This window comes from Embiotoca jacksoni, unplaced genomic scaffold, assembly GCF_022577435.1.
Source record: "Embiotoca jacksoni isolate LCO1_2020_lvr unplaced genomic scaffold, fEmbJac1.0.p SCAF_43, whole genome shotgun sequence".
In the NCBI taxonomy this organism is placed as follows: Eukaryota; Metazoa; Chordata; class Actinopteri; family Embiotocidae; genus Embiotoca; species Embiotoca jacksoni.
The window spans coordinates 2,377,957-2,403,803 of NW_027185396.1; the positions used below are offsets into that span (position 1 = coordinate 2,377,957).

At 41.3% G+C, this 25,847-nt stretch overlaps 2 protein-coding genes across 2 annotated transcripts in view; both read left to right on the plus strand.

The window, feature by feature from the left end:
* Positions 1-1,714: 1,714 nt before the first annotated feature.
* On the plus strand, positions 1,715-17,252 carry LOC138210158 (phosphatidylinositol 4,5-bisphosphate 3-kinase catalytic subunit gamma isoform). Its single transcript, XM_069169123.1, has 12 exons — positions 1,715-1,885; positions 2,904-4,138; positions 4,517-5,171; positions 5,464-5,529; positions 6,244-6,469; positions 7,774-7,868; positions 9,246-9,389; positions 9,491-9,581; positions 12,137-12,267; positions 13,436-13,547; positions 13,761-13,918; positions 15,099-17,252. Exons 1-12 carry the CDS (start codon positions 1,715-1,717, stop codon positions 15,354-15,356), a joined length of 3,342 nt encoding a protein of 1,113 aa, XP_069025224.1. The 3' UTR covers positions 15,357-17,252.
* Positions 17,253-21,421: 4,169 nt separating this feature from the next.
* lamb2l (laminin, beta 2-like) overlaps positions 21,422-25,847 on the plus strand; it is a 60,264-nt gene continuing 55,838 nt past the window's right edge. The window contains exon 1 of the mRNA XM_069169132.1: positions 21,422-21,631. The gene's annotated coding sequence lies outside the window, so the exon portion shown is untranslated. The remainder of the gene's footprint in view (positions 21,632-25,847) is intronic.

A 25,847-nucleotide genomic window follows, 5' to 3' on the forward strand; every position in this document is an offset into this window, starting at 1 on the left:
ATTGTGTCACATTTCTGGAAAATATGTGCTATGATGACAAATGTATTGTTAGAAAATGGTTTCTCAATAAAAATACATATGAAATACTTGAAAAAGAATTATGGTATATGATATTGAAGCTCATCACACCTATGACCTATATGTGTATCACTCTCTCGCTCTCTCTCTCTCTCTCTTAGGAGTGAATGCATACCCCTGAGGAACGATGTGCAAACCAAAGTGTTGGGTTCCTTTCTATAATACAAATGATATTATCATGAATAAAAATGATGATAATATGAATACAATAGAATCAAATTAAACTGACATCGTGGCACACAAAATGCCAGATAGCCACGCTTTGCACTGTCTAGGTGTGAAAGTTTCCTGTAGTGGATGAAAACAAAACCTACTGTATGTTGGGAGTCACGTGACCTGCAGGGAAATTAAACTTGTACCAAAAACAATAATTTTGAGTGCATCATCCTTGTAGTGTACTACATGTTTCTGTACTGACAGTGTGAACACACTCAAAATAGCAATTTGAAACAACACTAATCTGTCAAAATTCCTGCACATTCCCAACATGGAAGAGCACCTTTTCTTCGTGTACTTAGAGATGTTTGTCATTTGGAACACAGCGCGGCGTTTTAGCCTTCTTTAGCCATTATTGGACGAAGTGAGGAGGACTGAGGGGCGGCCGAGAACCTGAGGACGCTATGCTACACCATTTATACTGGAAACCCCCCAGCATGTCAATCAAATCAAGGACACTTTCAAACACTTTCTTCGAAGCCTAATATCAAACTATTTCTAGCAGTATTTTCAGATGGAGCACCAGACCACTGCAGGAGTGAACTGGCCTTCAGAAGTATTGCACTTCAAGGCACTTCTGCAGTTTGCACTACGTCCATTTATACAGACAGTCCATGGTTTTAACCTTTTGATTTTTGCCCAGTGTTTTACGCCTCACCTGCTTCTTTTCTTTGGTCAGGGTGTTGACTTCCCAGAGTCAGCATGGTAAAGGTACAAAACCAAAATGTACACGGATCAAATCCAAATGCTTTCTGTTTCTTTTCTCTCTCTGGATGTTCGTCTGAAACAAAAGGTGCTATCCTGAATAAACTGACAGAGAAGAAGAGTGTGAGTTCAGAGCAGGAAGTTTCAGAGAACACCCATTACAGGTAACAGTAAAGTGACTCATAATCATACAAAAAAAATCACCATTGACTGCATGTCTTCGCAGAACAGAAAGCCAAACAACCCAAACTGGTTTGTCTTATTGGTGTAAGACGCAGTCTGCTGCACTGTTTTGACCTGTTTAATTTAAAAGTGAAATGCAGAAGTTGACATTTTCCTCTTTCATACAATAGACTAGCAGTATTTCTTATGTGAAGATGTCAGAAAAGTTTTTGTTATCAATGTGCAAAAAAGGGAACAAGGAAGTCGACTCTGACAATGTCAGTAAATGTGCTGTTAGTATTTATTTATGTTGGTGTCAGAGAACTGTGGTATAAAAGAATGAGGAAGTCGCTGAGCAGTCACAAAAAGAGAACACAGACTCATACAGTCAGACAGGTGCCGCCGACGGCAGACGCAGAAAGATTCAAAACTTTCTTTGTCATTTAAATTTGAGAATTCAGTTCAGTTTTAGGAAAACTTCATTTCTGTGCATGTTTTGCTCCCTTTAAACTATCAGTGGATACTACAGTGTTCCTAAATCAGTCCATCAGGGATGTCGACCCAGAGCTGCTCCGAGAACAACCTGAAGTTTATCTGTGAGTTTAAGCCTGAACCCCGGCAGACGTCTGCTGATGAGAACGCCGGTACAGATTGTGAGTCTGTCTCGGTCGTCCTCCCGGCGCAGTGCAGCGTCCACCAGCTGCGGCTACGTATCTCCATGCAGGTATACTCAAGGTCACTCGACCATCTACTCTTTATAAGTGGGTTTTACATCAGTTTCTGTGTTGTGAGAGTTTTGTTTGTGCAGTTTTGGTACATTTCTGAACAGGTTCTTTTAACTGAATACATTCTCAAACTCTTTATAGATAAATACAACCGTGTTTCCCCCCAAAAACGGGACTCTTTGTAAAATGTAAAAAAACAAAAAATTAAAAGCAGTGATTTGAAAATCACATAAACCCATATTTAATCAAAATTAGACCAAAGACAACATTTCAAATGTTAAAACAGAGAAATGAGTTTTGTTATGTGAAAAATATGAGAGTGCTGATAATAGCAACATGTTTTAAAAAAGTTGTGACAGGGTCAACAAAAGACTAGAAATGTTGTGTAATGCAAAAAAAAACCAAAAACACCTGGTGGAACATCTGACAACTGATGAGGTTACCGTGACAACAGATCAGTAACATGATTGGGTATAAAAGATGATTTCAGAGAGGCAGAGTCTCTCAGCAGTGAAGATGGGGAGAGGTTCACCACTCTGAAAGACTGTGGTGGAAAATAGTGCAACAATCTAAGAATAATGTTCCTCAACGTAAAACTACAAAGAATTAGTGGATTTCATCGTCTACGGTTCATAATATCATTAAAAGATTCAGAGAATCTGGAGAAATCTCTGAACACAAGGGACAAGGCTGGAAACCAATATTGGATGGTGGTGATCTTCGGGCCCTCAGGCAGCACTGCATTAAAAACACACTATTCTGGAGTGGAAATCACTGCATGGGCTCAGGAACACTTGTGAAAACCATTGTCTGCAGTTCATCGATGTGTCCACTAATGCAGTTTAAAACTCTACCATGTAAACCAGATAGAAACATGATCCTTGCATGCGCACGAACATTAATCTCGGCACTTATTGGTTTACCCTCGTACGCTAGCTGCTAGCCAGGCTGTAGCTTCTGGTTCAAACGTGTAACTAAGCATCAACATTTTCCAAATATTTGATTCTCTGCCTGCAGGCACAGGAACAAAACTGCCATCCAAACCCATTTGCAATCCCGGACCCAGAGAAATACACTCTGCTGTACGCCAGGGGGGATGAGTGGTACGAGGCCTACGACGACTGCCAGGTCATCAGGACTTTAGACGTTCCGTGGTCGCGCGATGACTCTCAGTGTCTGTTGGCGCACATCGTGGTAAAACCACTGGTGGCGGTTGATTCAGCGGAGAAGAAGAAACAGCGAGAGTGTCTGACTTACCTGATTGGACACGACCTGGAGAACGAAGCATCTGACAGACTCGGTGAACTCACCTTCACCCGCAGGAAGCTGGCATCTCCCAGAAGACAGGAGCTGAAGGATCGGGATGACGAGTCGTACGCCACGGAGCCTTGGATAACAAGCGCCCCCGTACCAAACGACCTGGAGGACTGGCTGAGCAGAACGTTTCCCGTCACAATGCATTACATGAGCAAGCTCAGCTTTAGCATCCAGGCGTCTTTCAGTATGACGCCGGAGGTTGTTCTTAATGTTTGTGGCAGAGTGATGGCAGATCAGGGGCTCGAACGGGACTCTTCTGATCGTCTGGTGTTGAAAGTCTCGGGGAGGGAGGAGTTTTTATCCGGAGACCACACCCTCAGCGACTTCCTCTGGGTCCGACAGTGCTTGAGAACCAACCACCAGCTCCACCTCTCCGTGGTCCCCGTGTCGCACCTCGCCGCAGAGACCGTCAACTTCGTGGACTGGCCGCTCGTCGACGGTTTCAGCGGCCAGTTCAGTTCCCACGATGACCTCAGCCTCGAGGGGAAGGACCTGGATGACATCTTCATGATATCTTTGTGGGACTGCAACAGAAAGCTCAGAGTCAAACTGCTCGGCTTTGATATCCCAGAACTTCCGAGCAAATACCCTCAGTTCATTTACGTCGAGGCGTCCATACTTTATGGCGGCAAGGTCCTCTCTTCAGTGTCCTCCCTCCCCAAGGCCTTCGCAGACGAGGTGCTCTTGAACGAGTGGCTGGACTTTGATGTTCTACTCAAGGATTTGCCACGTGGAGCCAAGCTGGGTCTCACGATTAACGCAAGTTCCAGTGAATTCTCACCACCAACGAAGGACCCAAAGCCATCAGTGACCAGAGACTCGAAATGTTCATTCATCAGAGACTCGAAGCCGCCGTCGTCTTCAGCCAATAAAACACCAGACCTTCAGAAAGGGAAAGTGCTCTATTTCATTAATCTGCTCCTCATAGATCACAGGTGAGTTTTTTTTAAATATCAACTGCAACTTTGTGGAGTATTCAGCAGTTTTCAAGATATCAGATAGTGCCGGATTTACAACTAGCCGATGCACATATAAGTCAATAGACAAGAGTCAGCTTGATTTTTTTTTTGAGTTTTAGACTCAAGGTTTTAAAAATGGTAGAAAAACATTCTGACAAAAATGAGTCCAGATGCCACTATACTGTGTGTATACATAGTTTCTGCATAATTTTCCCTCACAAATTTACAATTTAGGCAAACAGGAGAGTTGCTACTTAAGTAATTTCCTGAAATATTGTTACAATAACGAATTAATTACACACGGATTCAAATTGTGGATATCTGTCATAAAGGGTCCCTCGTTGGTCTCCTCAGGTCTGTCCTCAGCCAGGGCCCCTACACCCTGCACATGTGGTCCTACCCTGACCTGGAGGACGAGGCCGTCACCTACCAGGCAGACAAACTGTCCTCTGCTACCAACCCAGACATCGCCGACTCCATGGCTATCAGCATTCTTCTGGACCGCTACAGCTTCCCCGTGGTTCTTCCAAACACCCTCAGCCCCTCCGAATCTTCTGGCAGTCCCAGCTCGGACCTTTCTCCAACCAAATCTGCTGCCTCCTCTCATGCACCTTCCTTCTCCCCTCCGTCCACCAGCTCAGGTTCTTCCTCTCTGCTTCACATCCCGACGGGAGCGGATCCTGACGGAGTCAGTCGACGGGCTGTCAGATCTTCGTCTCCAGTCAGCAACACCAACAAGGCCTGCCTCAGAAGGTTCCGGGAGGAGAGCGTCCGCTACGCCTCCAACCTCCCTCACTACCTGCGCAACGTTGACTGGATGAACCGCAGAGTGGTGGAGGACGTCCACTGGTTACTGGGGAACTGGGATCCTGGGGAGCTGGATGTAACGGTGGCCCTGGAACTGTTAAGCATGGACTTTGCTGATGAGATAGGAAGAAGGCTGGCAGTCCAGAGACTGGAGAGCCTGTCCAACGACGATGTGCTGAAGTACCTGCTGCAGCTGGTTCAGGTAGGTGTCTGATGAGGTGTTTACACATTTAATAGAATATGAATACATTTAAGATTATTTGAGATATTTTTCCACTAAGTTTGGAGTTATCATTTTTTTTCAACCTGATAGTGTCTATAGTTCACCATTTACTGTCAGATGAAGGAAGATTTAACCTGAAAGATGAATTCAAATCAACAAAAACATAAAATAAGAAGGTTATATGAGAAGCATTAAAATATAAGTTATGTAGTTTGAGTAGATAAAACGGGAGTAAAGTACAGTTTTTACTTGACCTCGTCTTTTCTTACAGACTCTGAAAGTGGAGCCTTACCATGACAGTTTCCTCGCTCGGTACCTCATCCAAAGAGCTCTGCGGGTGGGTCATGCAGCAACTAATAAGAGCAGTATTCAAGAATACCACTGAGGGCCACTAGGAGCTGGTTCCAAACATTGACATCAACATCAAGTGTTCGTAGCTTCCGGGTCTGAAAAATGGTTCCGATCCAGAAGTGTCTTCAGCTGCAATACCAGCGAGTGCCACTAGAGGTCGGCTCCAAAAAACCTCCGGCTCCATAGACTCCCATTCAACTTCTCTCATCAAATCCAAAGTGAATAAAATGTGTCCATCAGTTATCTCGGTGTTGTTAGCTAAAGTCACTCCTTCTTATTAGTTTTCTGGAGGTCCATCTGAAAATAATCCCTCATTCATTAGAAAAAAGATTCAAGAAGACCTGTTTTTGGGGGCGTGTATTGTCAGGTTTCCAATCAGATCAGTCAGATCCACCGCTGGCTCCTCCCCCAGCTTGTCCAAATATGGTCACTTCCTGCTCCAAAAGCAGATTTTTTTTTTTTTTTGTTGCACTAATTCTTTGGAAAACATGTAAAATAGATCAACACTGCTTTTGTTTTAGCTTCATTCACAACACTCATGAAAGGTTTTGTGTCTTTTCTGAGTAACTTAATAGAAATATCAGCTGTTGGTTTAACAGTTTGTTTTTTTGTAGTGACATAAATAAAAAAACACTTTTTAGTTTTTCCTGTCAAACTTTCCATATCGGCCGCTCTGACACGTCCTCATCTGTCACTGCAGAGCAAGAGAATCGGCCACTTCTTCTTCTGGTACGTCCGCAGCGAGGTGGCAGGCTGTCCGTACTTCCGCCAGCGCATGGCTGTGATCCTGGAGGCCTACCTGCTGGGCTGCGGTCAGGCCATGATCGACAGCTTCACCCGGCAGGTCCAGGCTGTGGAGGCCCTGCAGGAGATCGCTGTCATCATCAAGACAATCTACCCCGACAAGACTGACCTCCCTTCTACAGGTGGGAAACTTCTGAGAAAGAGGGTTCAAGGGTTCATTTACGATATTTACATTTTCTCACAGTGATATCAAATCCAAATGAGTAATGTTTTTTATTTTTACTATTGTCAGATTTGTATTCTTTTTGCCATCTTGACTTTGCGACCTCAACGAGGTTGACCTCGAAATACCAAGTGACAACACATTTTAAAGACCAGCCCGGTGATTTCATATTAAAGTTTCAAGAGATCTGACATCATGTAAGGAGTGAAATACAAACATTAATGGTGAAAATCAACACATCGGGGACAGAGATATCCTCACTTTGAGTTTGTTTTATGACTCAAGCTTCAACAATCCTTCAATACAAACACAATGAGACACCTACAAATACAGTATATCTTAAAGTTTTAAGCCCATTGTGGAGGATTTAGTGGCATCTATTGGAGAGATTACAGATTACAACCACGTGAACACCCCTCCACTCACCCTCCCCAGTCAAAGAGAATCTATGGTGGTTGTGAAATTTGTGTTAAACATTAAGGTGCTCTCTGGAGCCAGTGTTTGGTTTGTCCCCTCTGGGCTACAGTAGAAAGAGGACCTGCTCCATATGTAGATATGAAGGGTTCATTCAAAGATAACAAAAACAAAATTCTTACTATCAGGTGATTATACACTGATGAAAACATAATTCTCAACATTATATTTTATTTCTTCCAATAGATCGCCCTAAACTCTTCACACACATACATACATACATACATACATACATACATACATACATACATACATACATACATACATACATACATATATATTTTTTTTTAATAAATGTCAGTATCTCTAATACATCTTGCTTGCTTTGCATCTTGTTTTTTGTAAATTGAAGGAAAACTGCACATATGTTGGGGAGCGTTATTGTGAACAACAATGAAGCTCTGTTGCACAAGAAATAAGATTCATCATGAAACTTGAATCTCTGTGGATTTTCGTGTTTTTATTTTATTTTTTTCTATTCAAACACTTGCTGTAAGTGTACATGTGAATGTTAACAAGCTTTAGGAAAGCAGCAACCCCCCCCCCCCCCCCCCCAAAAAAAAAGGTAAACTAGTGCTGCACTCCTGGTGCTCATCAGCCGGTGTGTAACAGAACGTGTCTCTACTCAAGGTTTAATGATGTTGAGCAGCATTTAGCTCTTTTGCAGTAATGGAGTACTTTTGCACACTCTGTGGATTTGTTTCTTTTTCATATTAACAGGGTTTTAGGTGCCAAGAAGTATCTGTTTAAACAAGTGTCTGAAGTGTGTCTGTGCCGCTCTTCTTTCAGCTCCACTCAGGCTTCAAGACCTTCTCAGAAACAGTAATTTGCCAGATGAATTCCTGCTGCCCTTTGACCCCCGCATCAAGGTTGGAAGGATCCTGGTAAGCCGAGCTAATGTTCTTTTTGTGTTAGTAAGTAGAGTATGTTGGCTGTGTGTCACACCACCCTCTGAACCCATGTATACAGACATAACAGGTGGACACTGGTCCAGATGTGGACTAAAAGATTTCACACGTTCTCATGTCACCTCACTCAATTCTTCAGCTCCTGGTCGGAGCAAGAGCTTTGAGTTAGAAAGCAAAAATATAAAGCAGTGAAAAGGTGAAAACCATTAGTGGACAGAGGAGAGGAAACACATTTTTATTTACGAGAGAGAAGTGTGAGAGCATTTTGGTTTGTTTGCAGATGGTAAAAGGCCTCACTAGTGTCGCACCAGCAGAATAACTGTAAAATTAGTGTAATCAGCAGATTCAGCTCTAAAAACAGAGACAAAGTGACACTGCAGCAAACTCATTAAGAAACAACCGGATCTTGACCAAAGTTTACAGGTTGGTCATCATAAAAACACTGAAACTGAGACTGTTTTAACTTGGACACATGGAGGACCCCATCACTATCAGAGGTGGATGACGAGATCCCAACAAACCCAAAGTAGGACAAAGAGTAGAGTTTGTGTTGGACACGATACTAATGCTGAGAGGTAGTCCAAGATCCTTCAGTGAATTCAACTTAAAATATCAAATAAACAAAGAGAATAGACTCTGCAGGTTACAGGTTCGGCCTTTAGCATCTGAAGGAGTAAATATGTGTTATATTTGAATGCAACTTTCTGAACTCCAACGTTACGTAAATATAAAGGAAGCTAAAGTTTCACAGTAAATGGTACGTGGTGCTATAGCTGACACACAGTCCGCACAGTGTGATAAACACGAGTTATTTCACCCACTGCACTGTCTGGCAGGCTCTTTTGAGACTCACGTTTCTTTTGAGACTCATAAACTGAGGTGCATCACAACATATTCTCATCGTGTGAATTTGAGACATAACTTGTCAAAAAAGCGACAAAAAAAAGCAACAACTTACCTGCTGGAAAAGGCAGTGTTATCAGTGGGAAAGGTTTTTTGGTTGTTCTTTTTTTGGTGTTACCACAGTGTTCTTAAAGTAGGATAACATTAACTTAAACCGTCCTAAAAACCTTTTATAAGTGTGACTGCAAAACATCTGTATGTTTTTACCCAACCCTGAAATAATGACATCAAACACAAGCTCATGATAACAGCCTCCTCTGCTTTCATAACAGTTTTTGGACAAAAGATAGATTTTTAGAAAAAGTGTCTGTTCGGCAGTGTTGACTTTTGAAAACTAGAGCCAATCAAAATGTGGCACAAGGAATAAAAATGGGACACCTGTTAACCTTAGGTTGATATCAGGGCTGTAGAAAAATATCGTCAAACTCTCTCCATGTCCCTCTGAGCCAGCTGGACAAATGCAAGGTGATGGCGTCCAAGAAGAAACCTCTGTGGCTGGAGTTCTCGCCCATGCCGTCGCCGACGCCCACCACACCTGTCGGGATCATCTTCAAACAGGGCGACGACCTCAGACAGGACATGCTGGTCATTCAGGTCCTCTGAAATACTTTAATTAATCTTCCTCACCCAATAAGGATGAATGTATTTTCCAGTTGGATAAAGTGACAGCTGAGTGTGTTTATCTTCCTGTTCAGACGCTGGTGGTGATGGACTCCATCTGGCAGGAGAAGTCTCTGGACCTCAACCTCATACCATATGGCTGCATCTCCACAGGACATAACATAGGTATCAGTATCAGCGGGATTCTGGGTTTTCCACATAATTAGTAAAGATGGCTGTTTGTCTTTCCAGTTTGGACACAACAATAAAGTATTACCATCATTTATCCATTATATTTGCCCAGAAGTACACATAATTATACATAATTAGCCTAACAATACTCCTGAGTTTGTGTGAAGGGGAAATTATCTTCACTCATTTATCATTGCTTCGTCACGTTTTGCACTTCTGCACTTCAGTCATGTTTCTAGTTGTTTGTTGATCTTAAAAAGCTTTTTCCTGATTGTTGCACCAGAGGCAGAGGAAGCCAAATGTTTTGTTAGTTGTACTAATCACTTCTCAAAAGATAGATAGATAGCTAGACAGACAGATAGATAGATAGATAGATAGATAGATAGATAGATAGATAGATAGATAGATAGATAGATAGATAGATAGATAGATAGATAGATAGATAGATAGATAGATAGATAGATAGCTAGACAGACAGACAGATAGATAGATAGATAGATAGATAGATAGATAGATAGATAGATAGATAGATAGATAGATAGATAGATAGATAGATAGATAGATAGATAGATAGATAGATAGATAGATAATAGATAGACAGATAGATAGATAGACAGACAGATAGATAGATAGATAGATAGATAGATAGATAGATAGATAGATAGATAGATAGATAGATAGATAGATAGATAGATAGATAGATAGATAGATAGATAGATAGATAGATAATAGATAGACAGATAGACAGACAGATAGACAGATAGATAGATAGATAGATAGATAGATAGATAGATAGATAGATAGATAGATAGATAGATAGATAGATAGATAGATAGATAGATAGATAGATAGATAGACAGATAGACAGATAGATAGATAGATAGATAGATAGACAGATAGATAGACAGATAGATAGACAGATAGACAGATAGATAGATAGATAGATAGATAGATAGATAGATAGATAGATAGATAGATAGATAGATAGATAGATAGATAGATAGATAGATAGATAGATAGATAGATAGATAGATAGAAATAACCAAATAAGAAATAGAGGTAATAAAAAACATTAAATATAAGAAATGTAAATATGCACATTATATAGAACTTATATACAAATAGAAATAGAATAATATTAAATTAAACTAAACTAAAAACCCAGCATCCTTAATCTTAAAGTAGACCCTATTCATGCCTGATCAAACGCATCACCTCCAGTTTGTAGCACAGGCTGAATATTACTTGACTATTAAGCTGAAATTAAGACCTTGGTAATATTTTGTTAGACTCAGAACTTCATGTCTGACATTGGTGAAATGTCCCTTTAATATGTTCACCTTTTGTCACATTGAAGGACAGCAAATTTCTCAAGAATGTGACAGAGATAAAGAAGAACTAAGCAGGCAGAAGCACTTTAAGACAGTGTGTGAAGCAGCTAGTGCTTCAAAATTATGCTCTCTTTTAACGAGGAGGATTTACAGTATCAGGGCCACAATGAGAAAAAAATATATGGAGGGGGTAGAATTTTAATTCTTTTTTATTTTACATTTCCACAATAAAGTTGAAATGGTCAAAAGTGAAAAAGCATTGGGACCTGTGTTGCGGTGATGCCTGCCCCTCCAATTGTGGCAAAACGTGAAATAGCCACGCTTTGGGCTGTCTAGGTGTGAAAGTTACACATTTTGTAAGTGTGAAACTTACACATAAATGTCATGTGACGCGGGATCACGTGACCAAGGTCCCAAAACAGAGGATTTGACACCGAATACAAGGGACATTTTCTTTGGTGTTATTAGCAGCGAGGAGGGAAGGTTTGGTCCGCCTGCCGTGCTCAACGTTGCGGTTCGAATCCAGGAGGTGACAACATTTTTCTTGAGTTGTTTTTTGTTTCCTAAACCCCAACCATGTGCTTATTTAGTAACCCCAACCACGTGTTCTTGCTAAAAAAAAAAAAAAAAAAAAAAAAAAAAAAATCCCCTTTCCTGTAAATCACGTGGCTCTAAGCATGCAGTAGGTTTCATTTCCATCCACGACAGGAAAACATGTAACTTTCATGCCTAGACAGCGCAAAGCGTGACTATCTCACGTTTTGTTATAGTGGACGGGCGTGTCTATTTCCCGCTTTTCCAAGATACTGTTGGCCCCTCAGACGCAGAGCTCGCCTGAGCTCCACCTTCAGGATCAAACAACTTGATCAGTTGTCTTATTGTGTTTTGCGCACCGGTGTAACCATGGATACCCTCACATCTGTCCATTTTCAGTACATGGCCACTTCCTCCAAGTTTGTTTGGTTTCTCCTTCTGAACAGACGACAGCACAATCTCTTTAAAGTCCAAACACTTATTACCAAACTGTTTATTTGCTAAAAGAGACAAAACTTGCACAAAGTAGTTTGATTCATTCTCAAAATTTCAACTGGAGTTCAAGTTTATTTTCCACATATCAACTGTTTTCTTTTTTAAAGAGCATCCTCCATAATGTTTTTACTTAATGGGCCTCATACTCTGTGAAAGAAAAACATCTTTTAATTGAGCTTTCCTCAACAGGTATGATTGAGATCGTGAGGAACGCGGCGACCATCGCTGCGGTTCAGCGCGGCCACGGAGGAACAAACGGAGCCTTCAGAAACGACGCTCTGTTCGAGTGGCTCAAGTCCAAATGTCCACTCCAGGAAATTGTGAGTAAAATGAAATGCAAAGAAATAATTCAAAACCAAATGGTTTGGAGATTGGATTGGAAAAGAAAAAGTGTGTACATTGTCTGTTCAGCTGTCTTCGGGTTATAGTTATGATTCAAATACACTCTGAACCTTTGTAAAATGATTGCATTTTATGAGATATTTTGCTTGGTCACACGACAGGGTCAACCCAGTATCACAGCAAAGCGTGAAATAGCCATCTCTAGACGTGAAAGTTACACATTTTCCTGTAGTGGACGAAAATGAAACAGACTGCATGCTTAGAGCCACGTGACTTACAGGAAAATATAACTTTTAGCAAAAAATAAAAAAAATGTGGTTGGGGTTTGGTAACAAAACACTACTCAAGAAAAATGTTGATACCTCCTGAATTTGAACATCTTCATCCTGCATGCAGTCTGTGACTAATGCCACCTGACCACATCTCCATCCTCCTACCTCCACCAAAAAATATCCTTTGTACTTAGTCTCCAAACCTCTGTTGCGGGACCTTGGTCACATGATCCAGCATCACATGACATTTACATGCGTGTTTTACACTTTCAAAGCGTGTAACTTTCACACCTAGACAGCCCAAACGTGGCTACATCTTGTTTTGCTGCAGTGGACCGGCATGTCTATTTCACGCTTTTGCCGTGATACTGGGTTACCGGTGTAGAAGAGGATCCAGTCATATACGCACTTATGCATCGAAAACTGCAATTAAGGATTATTTTCAGTAAGAAATTATCTGATTATTATCTCAGTTAATTTATTTGTCGATAAAATGTAAAAAAAACAATAGTGATATTATATTTAAAATGCTTTCTTTCCAAATCCTGAAATATGACAAAACAAAATGTCAAATTCAGATTTTCAGAAGAATCCGATTAAAAAAAAAAAAAAAAAAAAATTTGTTTATCTTTGCTGTGATTAATCACTTTTCATTGACCTATCTATAGGCTTATAATGAAAACTTTTACTTTCGGTTCTTTGATTATACTTTGAAACTAACACAGCATTAACATAAAATGTTTTAGTTAAGCTCAATTGAACTGCAGGGCTGTAACAGAGTATTTCTACACTGCTGCTTTTACTTTAATAAAATATCAGAGTGCTTCTTCCATCAGTGGTTATTATGCTGCTGTCGTTTCATTATGAACTGCAGCACTACAAGACTGTGGAGAGGTTCGTGAAGTCCTGCGCCGGTTACTGTGTGGCCACTTACGTTCTGGGTATCGGAGATCGACACAACGACAACATCATGATCACAGACCAAGGTGCACGGCACGAGTCCTCCTTCACACTGCACCGACTATCAACTGAACTTAGTAGCTGAGACAAACTCTCTCTGTGTTGTTATATATATGAATTATCTTTATCATATGACAGATGTTGTTTCTTCACCAAGAGAATGAATGAATGCTGAATTAATGACAGAAAACACTGAATCCTACCAGCTGACAAGCAGTTTCATTTTCTCGGCTCCGTAGGAAACTTGTTCCACATCGACTTCGGTCACATCCTGGGAAACAGGAAGCACTTTCTGGGCGTGAGCAGGGAGCGCGTGCCGTTCGTCCTCACACCCGACTTCCTGTATGTCATGGGCAGGGTCAAAGGTCGCAACAGCCTCTACTTTCAGCGGTTCACGGTAAGAAGGCGTCAGTATGTCAGCAGATGGGATTGTGTTCCTGGGTTGGGTGGAGCTGGTGGTGTTTTATTTGGAGGAATATCTTTAAAACACACGCAGCACTTGTTTACAGCATCAGTTTAATGAGGAACGTAGACAAATATCTCTAATCTTATCTTCAAGCTTGAAATGAAGGGAGAAAAAGAAGTGCAGTTGCTGTGTTCCAGATGTTCTACTTGTATTCCAGATGTTCTACTTGTGTTCCAGATGTTCTACTTGTATTCCAGATGTTCTACTTGTGTTCCAGATGTTGTACTTTGTGTTCCAGATGTTGTACTTGGTGTTCCAGATGTTCTACTTTGTGTTCCAGATGTTCTACTTGGTGTTCCAGATGTTGTACTAGTGTTCCAGATGTTCTACTTGTGTACTAACTCTCTACTCTGAGTACATCAGTGTGTTCTCTGTCAGTACAGAACCATCAGAACACTACAAGTTCCAGGATGAATCACTCAGAACGCTCCAAAACAAGAAGAAGTGAAACTCTGGACACTTTCCACCCTAAACGGTCGCCATCTTGGCTCCGTAGAGGAAGGGGGCGGGGCCACAGGCATAAAGGATTTTCAAATTAAAAGTATCTGAGGAAGCTGCAGCTGTTCCTGAACACAAAGTGTTTCTTTTCCACTGCTGGACAGAAGAATCAGTGTTTATTGAGTGTTAAACAGAGGACACAAAAACACACTGAATTCTGGGTAAAATAATTAAAGCTGCAGATATTTTGGAGGGTGATATGTTCACATGATGAGGTCATTTCCTGTCTGTGTGATTTGAAACAACACCACTCTGTCAAAGTTCCTGCACTGCACAGTAAGAGTCCTGACATGGATTATGTGTTAGTGTACTGAGGGAAGTCTGTTGTATGTGAATACATAACTAATGACGGCTATGTGTTTCTTGGAGATGAATGTTTTTTCTAGAACTCAAAGCCATTTTAATTAGGCTTTTATTTTGCAATTATTTTCAAAAATAGCACATTATTCCTTTGAAATGCTCATAACAGGATGATTTAGTCAGTGGAGTAAATTAATTTACGTAGAAAATAGACAAGTCAATCCACTCTGCATGTGTATGAATGTAGATATTTATCAAATGTGATTATTTCTTATGTTTTATGGTCTTGTTTGCCTCGTCTTTCCCGTATCAGGACACGTGCACCCAGGCCTACCTCTCCCTGCGCTCCCACTCTCGCCTGCTGGTCACTCTCTTCTCCCTCATGCTGCTCACGGGCATCCCTGAGCTGAGCGCTGCGGAGGACATGCGGTACCTGCGGGAGGCGCTGCAGGAGGACCAGGTGGAGGAGGAGGCCAGGCAGCATTTCCTGCAGCAGATCTGTGAGTGCGAGCAGCTGGGCTGGACGGTGCAGGCCAACTGGTGGATCCACATGGTGGTGGGCATCAAGTAGACTGGAGGCCTGAGCAGGATGGGAGGCCAAAAAAAACGAAAGAACTGGAGGACATGTGTCATGTTTACGTGATGAATGTGCCGTTTATTTTCCTGTACGAGTCTATCACTGTTCACAGAGGCAGGAGATGCGTCGGTGGATCCCGATCACATGTTTGTATCAATAATTGGCTCCTTTTCTGAGACTAGATGAGATCAGGTGGATGCAGCCGTTGTTAGTGACAGATAGCAGCAGACAGTTTTCAGCATTGACCAAATCCCTAAATAATATCTTATCAGTGGACAGAAGGAAATGTTGCTTTTTTTTTAATTATTTTTTTGTTATATACCTCTATTAATTTGGATGTTAGGTGCATGAATGGCAATCTGGATTATGTTTTTTTTTTTTTTTTTTTTTTTTATCATATTGGTCATTATCTATTTTGTAAAGTAACACAGCAGAGATTTGTTGGTATCCGTGCATGAGTGGGCTGGTTTTAATGCAGAAGGAGACCGTTTACTACCGTCTCTGACAACGCCAGACTTTTTCACATTTGCACTTATTCCGTCTTTGCGTTTGTCTGCTCTCTTTCTAGCTGCGTCGGTTTTTCACCACATCATTTCTCTTACAGGATCGTTTATCCTTCTTTTGTTCAAAACACGAGAATCATTTTCCTCATAGAAAGTCTCACTCTGGAAATGAAAGTTTATTTGGATCCCTACATCCTGCTGCTTGTGTCCACGCTGTCTGAAGCTCATTATCAGACCCGCCAGTGTGTTCTGATGACATGAAGCATCGATCTTAGCAACCTAACTGAAACAAGAACAATGCAATAAAACCCATGTTGCTTGGTGACAAATTCAAATTAATATTTTCTTTTAATATGAATTGAAGGTCAACAGACAAAATTAGATCTTTAAACTGAAAGATAACCAGAACAAAACAAAAAGTAATGAGAAAGATGTGAATGATCCATGCAAACCCACTCTTCATTGGAAGGGAGGGGAAACGTGGTAACGAACACGGCTGCACCTCCTGAACTTTAGGATTTCATTAAATTAATTGTCTCCATTTGCCCGCACTTCTAACGAACGTCTCTTAGACGTTACACCGCTCAGTGAAAGCAGCGTCTTAGTCCTTGAATTGTTCCTCCTGTCCTTATGCCCACAAAGAAATTCCATCCTAATGAGATTTCAGTGTAAGTGAGGAGAGACAATATAGGCTACCCGTCCACTGAGGACACCAACCTACAACTGGAGAGCATTCAACAGGACTGTAACACGGCCTGGAAGCTGATTCTCTCCAAGAGAGATGATGTGTGAACATAACATTGAGATATTTTCAGAGCTTGCTGTCTCTGAGATACATGTGCATACTTCAATGATGAAACAAAAATACCTGGATGAACCTGAGGCTGTCTGGATGTCCTCTCTGGTCTGGTGAGTCCAGAATTTGGACCCCATATCAAGCCAAGCCAAAACTTCTGCTGCTTTTCTTCCAGTAGAACCTGGACAACTCCACAAGTGTTCGTTTGGATCACACGGAGAAGGACCGGAAGAAATTACCAAATTAGATTTCATTCATCACACGCTGTCATGATTCTGCTTTTAAGTGTTGTTGTGTTTCCTGTTTTATTTTGAAATGACCCATCTCTTGTGCTTTACTTCCTGTGCCTTGTGTCTGGTCCCGCCACTTCTTGTGCTCACCTGTATCTTATTAGCGCATCAGCACTCTGAGTATTTGCGTCTTTGTTTTTTGTCACAAGTTCATGGTTTTTCAGGTAATTATTCTTTTCATGAATGACTTGCCAATTTATTGAGTTTTTTTTCCTTTTTGCAACCTATGGTTCTTTTTATTCTCTCTTTTTAGCCTGTAAACTCTGGATATACATCAGTAAAGCTAACAATTTGTTTCAAACCTGCCATCTTCTGGAGTTGTGTATTTGGCCCACCTACCAGTCTACCGTGATGTCACCTACTGAATGGTGAACTGCTGTTTTGAAACCTCCAGTCTTGTGTTTTTGCCGTTGCCATCTAATTTTTCGGAGCCTGATGTGACCACATTCGGACGAACTGGGGAGGAGCCAGTGGTGAATCTGAGCAGAAGACACTATGCCCACCAATATACAGGAAACCTGACTGCACATCAGGAATGTCAATCAAACCAGACACACCCACACACATACCTCTCTTACCTCTCCTGGTGGCCTAATATGTAATTAATGAGGGAATCTTTTTCAGAAGGACCACCAGAACACTGAACAGAAGTGGGAGTAGTCCAATAGTCTATTAGCCTAAACTTTTAAATGTTTCTATGCAGTCTGTGGTCTGGATCCTCTCTTCCTTTGAACATTTGTGAGGGATGCTCTGGAAATATACGTTTTTGCCGATCAAGATTTAAACACACCTCTGTGGCTCACGATAAGACTCAGTTAGCTCCTGTGACCTTTACATGATCACAACTTAAATCAAATTCAAATGGGGTTTTATATTATGGGCAGGGTTAATTATGCGCTTAAATCACTTTTAATTTTATGAATGTATGTGCCCTGATTTTAAAATGAGTACCAGACGTATTATAACATTTCCCAAGCTATGAAAATACCATTTTCGACACGTTTGGTATTTTTAATAACACGTTATTATATATTATGAAGCAATATAGTTAAAAAGCCACATTTGTTTTGGGATAATGTTTTTTTCCTTTAAATCTGATGCTAAATTTGATTGTATAAAAGCATTTCCAAACTTTGGAGCTCAGTTTGTAACTACCTCCGCTGGCCCAAAGTGAACAGGAACCACCACTAGAGGGGACTGTCATGTTAAATTTGGGCCCGCAAAGTGGAGGTGCAGATCTGGATTATGTGTCAACACAAAAAGGCCGTTTGTGGTGAGTGAAGTGTAACGCTGTTACACGTCACAGTGTATTGTCAGTGCTTCAGTCAGCATGCATCAGGAATCAAAGTCAAATGCTGGAGAAATACTGCTCAATGTGTTTTTCTATAATTCAATCTTGTCTGTTATAATGTGCACATTTGCATTGTACTGTAAACATCCCATGAACGGTCCGTTTTATTCATCTGTGACCTGATTTACCCGACTCAACCTGTTTATTACTATTGTGAGCTGTCTGCAGATTTAAAATACGCCAACTGGTGTTTTTGATTTATTAAAATTATGCATTGTTAAGATTTAAGAAAAAATTAAATGAATTGAAACAAACATTTTAAACCAAAATACAACACTCAAAGTTTGAACCTTCCACCACAAAATAAAAGTACATACGTATTTCTGACGCTTCCTTTTCGTCACGTGTTCAAAATCAATAATGTCCATTCAACCACTGATGCACACACACATAGCAAATCATCCCATGCACAATGAAACGAAGAAGATAATCCAGGTCTTCTTCTGTTCATTTTTGCTTTCTGAGCGTAGCAGTCATGTAAAACACTGCAGATGTTTCTTCATCCAAATCGTGCAGCTCTTAACAATTACAGCCTTCCCCTCTTACAGGATTCTCACCTCTCTTGTTTCTTTTAGTCTCATTTTTAAATTCCTTTTTAATGTCATGGTTTATTTCATTTGCTGAAGCAAAGCTTTGCATGTTTGTTGACGAGTGTCCTGCATTCTTGAGCGTACAGTGCTGTATAGGCTGGCACCTGATCCTATATTTCACGTACAACTCTTCAACCCGCTGTTTGCTTTCATGTTTGTATTACAGGAGAATCCTCCGACAGAGCTGCTGATAATTATGGATTCCAGCCATTCCTGCGCTTCATCTTGCACAATGTGTGTTAAATAGTGGCTTCCACAGGTCCTTCTCCTCTGTCCTGATGTTTTCTGTATGTCCATCTCACTCCATCTCAGTTCAGTTTAGTTCAACCCAGTATCAGTGTAAACACATCAACCCACACTTTTTCCATCGCATTTCAACTTCCTGGAAACATTTATTCTGTGACACATCAATTTCAATACTTACTAAAATGAGCAAATGCTCAGCGATCAACTGAGACTGCTTTTAAATCTCAAATAAAAATCAGCATTGCACATGATTTTTAGCTGCCGCTATGTCAGAACATTGTGGTCCGATATGTTTTTGTCAATATGTACTTTGTGTGAGTTTCCTAGTTTAGTATTAATTTGTCCAAATACATGGTTTTGTTTTTATCTGTTAACTCCACCAAACAGGTAACAGATGTCCTCAGGGAAGGTTTTTTCCTGTCATCAGACAACCCGGTATCACGGCAAAGCGTGAAATATACACGCCTGTCCACCACAGCTAAACGTGAGATAGCCACGCTTTGCACTGTCCAGGTGTGAAAGTTACATGTTTTCCTGTCGTGGACTAAAACTAAACGTACTGCATGCTTAGAGCCAAGTGATTTACAGGAAAATGAAAACGTTTAGCAAAAAAAACATGGTTGAGGTTACGAAATAAGCACATGGTTGGGGTTTGGAAACAAAAAACTACTCAAAGAAAATGTTGTCACCTCCTGGACTTCTTCTCCCTCCTAACACCAACCAAAATGTTGTTTGTACTTGATCTCTACACCTCTGTTGCAAGACCTTCGTCACATGATCCCACGTCAGATTACATTTACCTGCATGTAACGTTCACACCCACAAAACGTGTAACTTTCACGCCTAGACAGCCCAAGGTGTGATAATCTCATGTTCTGCTGTCGTAGACCAGCGTGTCTATTTCACGCTTTGTCCTGGATTGCCTCAGATGATTTAAAAGGCCTATTTTGCATCCTTTGGCTAAAACGTCAATTGAGGTATTTTCCATTTTGTTATCTATGTTGTTATAACTCCTCTGCTACTAATTGAACTAGAACAGACAGATGTGTAAAAATGTCTGTGAATCACTACTTTAGCTTTTATGTAAGGTTGTCAGGTTAAAACAAAGAACAAAAAAGCCATCAGACCGTCACACACAGAAACACGCACTGACCTCCTGCAGAGGAGACAGTCCCAGTGTGAGGTGGAGGATACGTGATCTGTATCCGTTAACTCGGCTGGCACCACATAATGAGCTCGCCGATGGACACTGTCATCATCTCGTGATCATTTTCGCGGTACTCATCCTGTCATTGATGAGCTGCGGCTACATCTTCCCCCTGTGAGGCAGGACACGCTGAGACTGAAATCATTTTCACCTTACATATTCTGTGCTATTTATTCAGCATTGTCACTTTCATATGGGAAGAAATCAGTACACAAACACATCTCCTTACGGACAGGAGAAAACCTCACCGGAGCACAGATCGTCCCAGGAACACTTGATAAAGGATGGAATTGAACTTAAATGTGCAACTTTCCATTTGCAGGTAAGACCTCATGCTTTTTAACGAATTGTAAGAAACGACAGACAACAGAAGTCAAATATTGCTCATGTATGGCACAAAAGCTTCAACTTCTGCAAACCAACTCACATCAGGTCTGTTGAAGTTTCAGGCCAATTTGAAACAGTAATAAAACATAAATTGGGTTGCTCTTTCACTGTAATAACAATGGGTAATTGAGAGAAAAGATAAATATGAACAGTGCACTGTGTATTATGCATCAAGGGCCATTATGGGCAAAAAAGCCCATAATGCACTGGGAAGAAAAAAAAACGGAAAAAAAGTTTAAAGGATTGTTGCACAAGAATAATAACAGGCCATTTCCACAGGAGATATTTTGTGATGTCACATTCAGAGAAGCCCAGGTGTCGATAATAAAATAAGTCACTCATTGGCTCAGAGTCACTCCTTCAAAGTAAAATCATCTTTTTAACTGTTATCTTGAAGCTTTTATTGGATAACTATCAGAATTAAGAATGTAAAATTCACAAGTGTGTGGCATTTTTCCCCTTTTCTGTCTAAATTGGACTGTAGACTATTTCCGTCTGCAAAAATGATTGCATGGTTTTATTCAAAAAGTTTGAAGAGAAAAACTGCTTCTGAGCATTGCTGAACGAGTGAGTGATGTCCGGCGGGCTCGGCCTCAGTGGGATGGGTCCAGCACCGACAACGGGTCCCACCTGCTCCCGTTTTCCTGCCGGCAGACACCTCCTCCCAGCGGGGGCCGAGCCCTCCGCGGGACCGCAGACCGAGCTCACGAGACGGTGCGTTGCGGTCGCTGCGGAACAGGGGAGTGTCGGTGTGAGTGTGTGTGTGTGTGTGTGTGTGTGTGTCGGTGTGTGTGTGTGTGTGTGTGTGTGTGTGTGGGAGAAAGAAAGCGAAAGAGAGAAAGTTGATGTGAGCGTGTGTCAGTGGGAGAGAAGAATTCGCAGAGGGAAGCAGCGAGCAGGTGAGCTCTGTCCGTGTCCCTCCCGGGTTTGCTGGTTCCCTCCAGACCACACCGGGGAAGTGATTGGAAAGTTTACTACTTTAATATTCCCACAGGGGCTCCGACGGGTATTGTGCTCTCCTAAGTGAATATTGAGTTGATATGAAAGTGCTGGCTGCTGTGATCTCCCTACCGGCACTGAAATGGGACTTTTAACGAACCTCACTGCACTTTGTGCAGCTTTTATGCTAGGCTAATTAATCTTTGTTTCGTTAGCTGTTAGCTTGTTGTCATGTTTAAGTAGTGGACCACTTTTTATTTGTTTTAGCTTAATTCAAAGAAAGCGTTGGTCAGGAAACAGGTGAGCCCCTTGGAAAAGAAATATAAACGATTAACTGCGACTCCCTGCTAGAGCACTAAAAACGGTGTTGCTCTTCTGAATATTTCCTGTTTTCCACTGGATGAATATTTGTGTTTATTGCTGGAAGTGAAGTGCTCATTATGTGGAGACACTCATCAGGTTTGTCTGAGCTCAACCTCAGGTCGAGCTGTGAAAGGTGTGCGAAGAAAGGAGAACAGGCTTTTGAAAGGAAACATGTTGGATACAACGTTTCCTCACACTGGTGATGTCTCCGTTACAAAGTAACGTTTGTTCTGTGTGACGTCAACACATCAAATCAGAGCCGAGGTGACGTCACAGCTCACACCAAGACAAGTGGCAACTTTTACACCTTAAATAATTGATGACCACAGTGTGTGTGTGTGTGTGTGTGTGTGTGTGTGTGTGTGTGTGTGTGTTTGTGTGTGTGTGTGTGTGTTTGTGTGTGTGTGTGTGTGTGTGTGTGTGTGTTTGTGTGTGTGTGTGTGTGTGTGTGTGTGTGTTTGTGTGTGTGTGTTTGTGTGTGTGTGTGTATGTGTGTGTGTGTGTATGTGTGTGTGTGTGTGTGTATGTGTGTGTGTGTGTGTGTGTGTTTGTGTGTGTGTGTGTGTTTGTGTGTGTGTGTTTGTGTGTGTGTTTGTGTGTGTGTGTTTGTGTGTGTGTGTTTGTGTGTGTGTTTGTGTGTTTGTGTGTGTGTGTGTGTGTTTGTGTGTGTGTGTGTGTGTTTGTGTGTGTGTTTGTGTGTTTGTGTTTGTGTGTGTGTGTGTGTGTTTGTGTGTGTGTGTGTGTGTTTGTGTGTTTGTGTGTGTGCCTGCCTTACTTATGTTGCAGAGATATAAACTCAAAATGTGGGGACTTGACTGCCTTTCGGGCCGTGTGAATCATTCAGTTTTTAGTCTAAGGTTCAATTAAGATACCGTTTAGGTAAGGCAAGTAAGGGTGTGTGTGTGTGTGGGTGTGGATGGGTGTGTGTTTGTGTGTGTGTGTGTGTGTGTGTATGTGTGTGTGTGTGTGCACTCCAGCAGGTCTCTCATGGCCGTGAGGCAGGTTTCTGACACTGTTGCACACATTCCTACCTGATTAAGCAGCCGTTCAGATTAAAGGACAGAAGAGTTCAGATTCTCCAAGTGTGTATTTTAACCGACTGAAGAGCGTGTTCTGTTAACGGGTGCTTTTTCAGTGACGAGGGAATCTAGAAAAGTGAATAACTTATTTTCTTATCGTTGTTATTCAGTGAGAAAAAAGTTGGAGAATTCTTGTCTTTTCCTTTCGAGATCACAAATGTCTCAAACATGTCACTGCCGTGTGTTCACCAGCCTGTCGGGGTGTTTGGACATGTGTGTTTGGAGGTCCAGGTTCCCATAGCCTCTGCAGGCTTAGTGTAGGTTTAATCAGCTCAAGGACCTGGCCTCTCACCCTACCGAGAATATCTACTAACCTGAAGGGTTAAGAGCATCCACGAGTCGCTGCGACCCCCAGAGGGAGACCTGCCTCTCATTTGTGCTTCTTGGTTTCTTGAATGTGAAGTGTGAGTGACAAATGTGTTGTGTGTAATTGTAGTTTTCAGATTCTCAGAAGTGTGTGTGTGTTTGATCCTCTGTGCCTGAATGAACAAGACATTTCTTGGTGCCATCGGCCGCCTCGTGCTGTCGCTACATCTTTGATATACGAGTCTGTGTTGAGGCTCCAGATTCTCATCGTCGTGCTCGATAGAAATTAGCCGTCTTTGCAGCGCGCTGACAGAAGTAGCTGATAATTGCTACGCCTCCTTTTCATGTCTGCATGTTTGTTCCTGTGTTGAAGTTAATGTCTCCAAGGAGTTGTCACGCCAATTTAACTCAGAGTAATAACAAGTGATTACTATAATAATGACACAGGTACAACGTAGATTGGATTTCGTTTTTTGTTTGTTTAATTTTTTCATTATTAATCGTGAACTCTGAACACAAACACAGGGTAGCCTACCATGTCATTACAGTTGTAAACTTGTTTTAAGTGTCACAAAATCAGAATTTGATCCATTCGGCCGACCTCTAGTGGCACTCGCTGGTATTGCAGCTGAAGACACTTCTGGATCAGAACCATTTTACAGACCTGAAGCTACGAACTCTTTTATATTCAGTCTGTGGGTAACGCTCCATAATGAATGAGTTCACAGTCGTTCCATCCTCCTGGGCGTAGACCTCGGGACACCCTGAGTGCAAATAGTTTTTAAAGGGAGAACCATGTTTGTTTCAAACTCCAGCAGGGGTACGAGGCGCTGAACGCCTTTTCTGTGTTTTTTTTTTTCATGTCATGGAGAGTTAAAAAAAAAAAGTCAGCTTTGAATGAAAACATGGGACCGTGCTAGTTAAGAACACAAAACTGATGCTCGGAAAAAAAATAAAATCTCTACGATATTGAAGACAGTTGGTTTTGCTCTTTAAAAATATGCCCATGGGAACTATCATCTTGTGGATGAGTAGAAAGCCCTTTTATCCCTTAAGGATGTTTCCTGAAGAGAAGATTTCACGAGCGGTAGAAAGAACCAAACTTCTGAACCCAGGCTACATCCACACTGACGTGTTTAGTTTACGCAGGAGTAAATCTCATCAGCGTTAATGGGCCGCCGTGTTTACCACACAAAGGCTTAGCTCAGTTAAATCTCACATTAAAACACCTTATTTCCTTCTTTTAAAACATGTTTTGTCCGCATGCCTGCCTGAGTTGTGTTCGCTGTTATAACTGCAGAGTACAGACCAGCAAGATATAGAATCTGCTGTTAGTTGGCATGTGAGGTGTTTATGGGACATCTGTAAATTGTAGAATTTCAGTGTCTCTTTACTGCCGACAACAACATTTGAAAGCTCTTATGTTTTGTGTTGATAATTGCCTGTAAACCCTCTAAACTCAAACGCTTCAGAGATGGAGCTGCTCCAGAGAAACGCATGCGGTGATATCTTGTTTGGTTTTATGTGTGACAGCCGGTCTGATGAGCAGCAATCACTGACAATTACCCGTCAGGATATGAAACGGATCCCAGCCTCCTTCATGTCTCCTTTTCCTCTCCTGCACACATGTACACACTGAAGGGAAATCACTAAGGGCATGAGCTGTATCACAGATTGTCTCATCAATAACAGGAAATGTAATTTCCTTACAAGCATTACTGAATTCTTGTGTCCTTTGTTCAAATTTTGGTGTCATTATCGAGCCTATTCAGCTCATTCATCAAGCGTTAGTCTTCATATTCTGTTCACTGAATTAAAACACTTAATAAAAAATAACTTTAGATCATGTTATTTATTGAATTTAGTGTCAGAAAACTTCCCTAAATCATCTCTTATTGGTCAGAAATATCCGTCTACCCTAATGTTCTTCAAGTGATTTAATGTACAGAGCAGAATAATAAGTATCATGATGTAAGTTAACGACAGAGTTAACAACCACACTGCTGAGATGTTTGTTATCTTTTTAAAATGGCCAGAAACTGATAAGCAGGAACCATATTTTGACTGCAGATCACACAATACTGTATGTTCAGGTCTGTTTAATGTGTAGAGCAAAGTTTTAGGCTTTGGTAAACAGATTGATTTAAAGTTTCAGTGTGCAACTTGGTGAAAGCTCATATCGGTGCACGTTGTCACACATTACAGAATGTGTTTAGCTTTTGAGTACTTAATTATTACGACAGACTGTTTATAAGTGTTCTTAGATTCCAGGTCTGTAAAATGGTTCCGATCCAGAAGTGTCTTCAGCTGCAATACCAGCGAGTGCCACTAGAGGTCGGCTCCAAAAAGCCTCCGGCTCCATAGACTCCCATTCAACTTCTCTCATCAAATCCAAAGTGAATAAAATGTGTCCATCAGTTATCTCGGT

Bases quoted from the DNA above. Each gene is read 5' to 3' on its own strand.
- LOC138210158 (XM_069169123.1), top strand. From the start codon at position 1,715: ATGTCGACCCAGAGCTGCTCCGAGAACAACCTGAAGTTTATCTGTGAG. The intron at 9,582-12,136 runs GTATCAGTATCA...TTTCCTCAACAG, and splicing joins CTCCACAGGACATAACATAG to GTATGATTGAGATCGTGAGG. The intron at 13,919-15,098 runs GTAAGAAGGCGT...TTCCCGTATCAG, and splicing joins TCTACTTTCAGCGGTTCACG to GACACGTGCACCCAGGCCTA.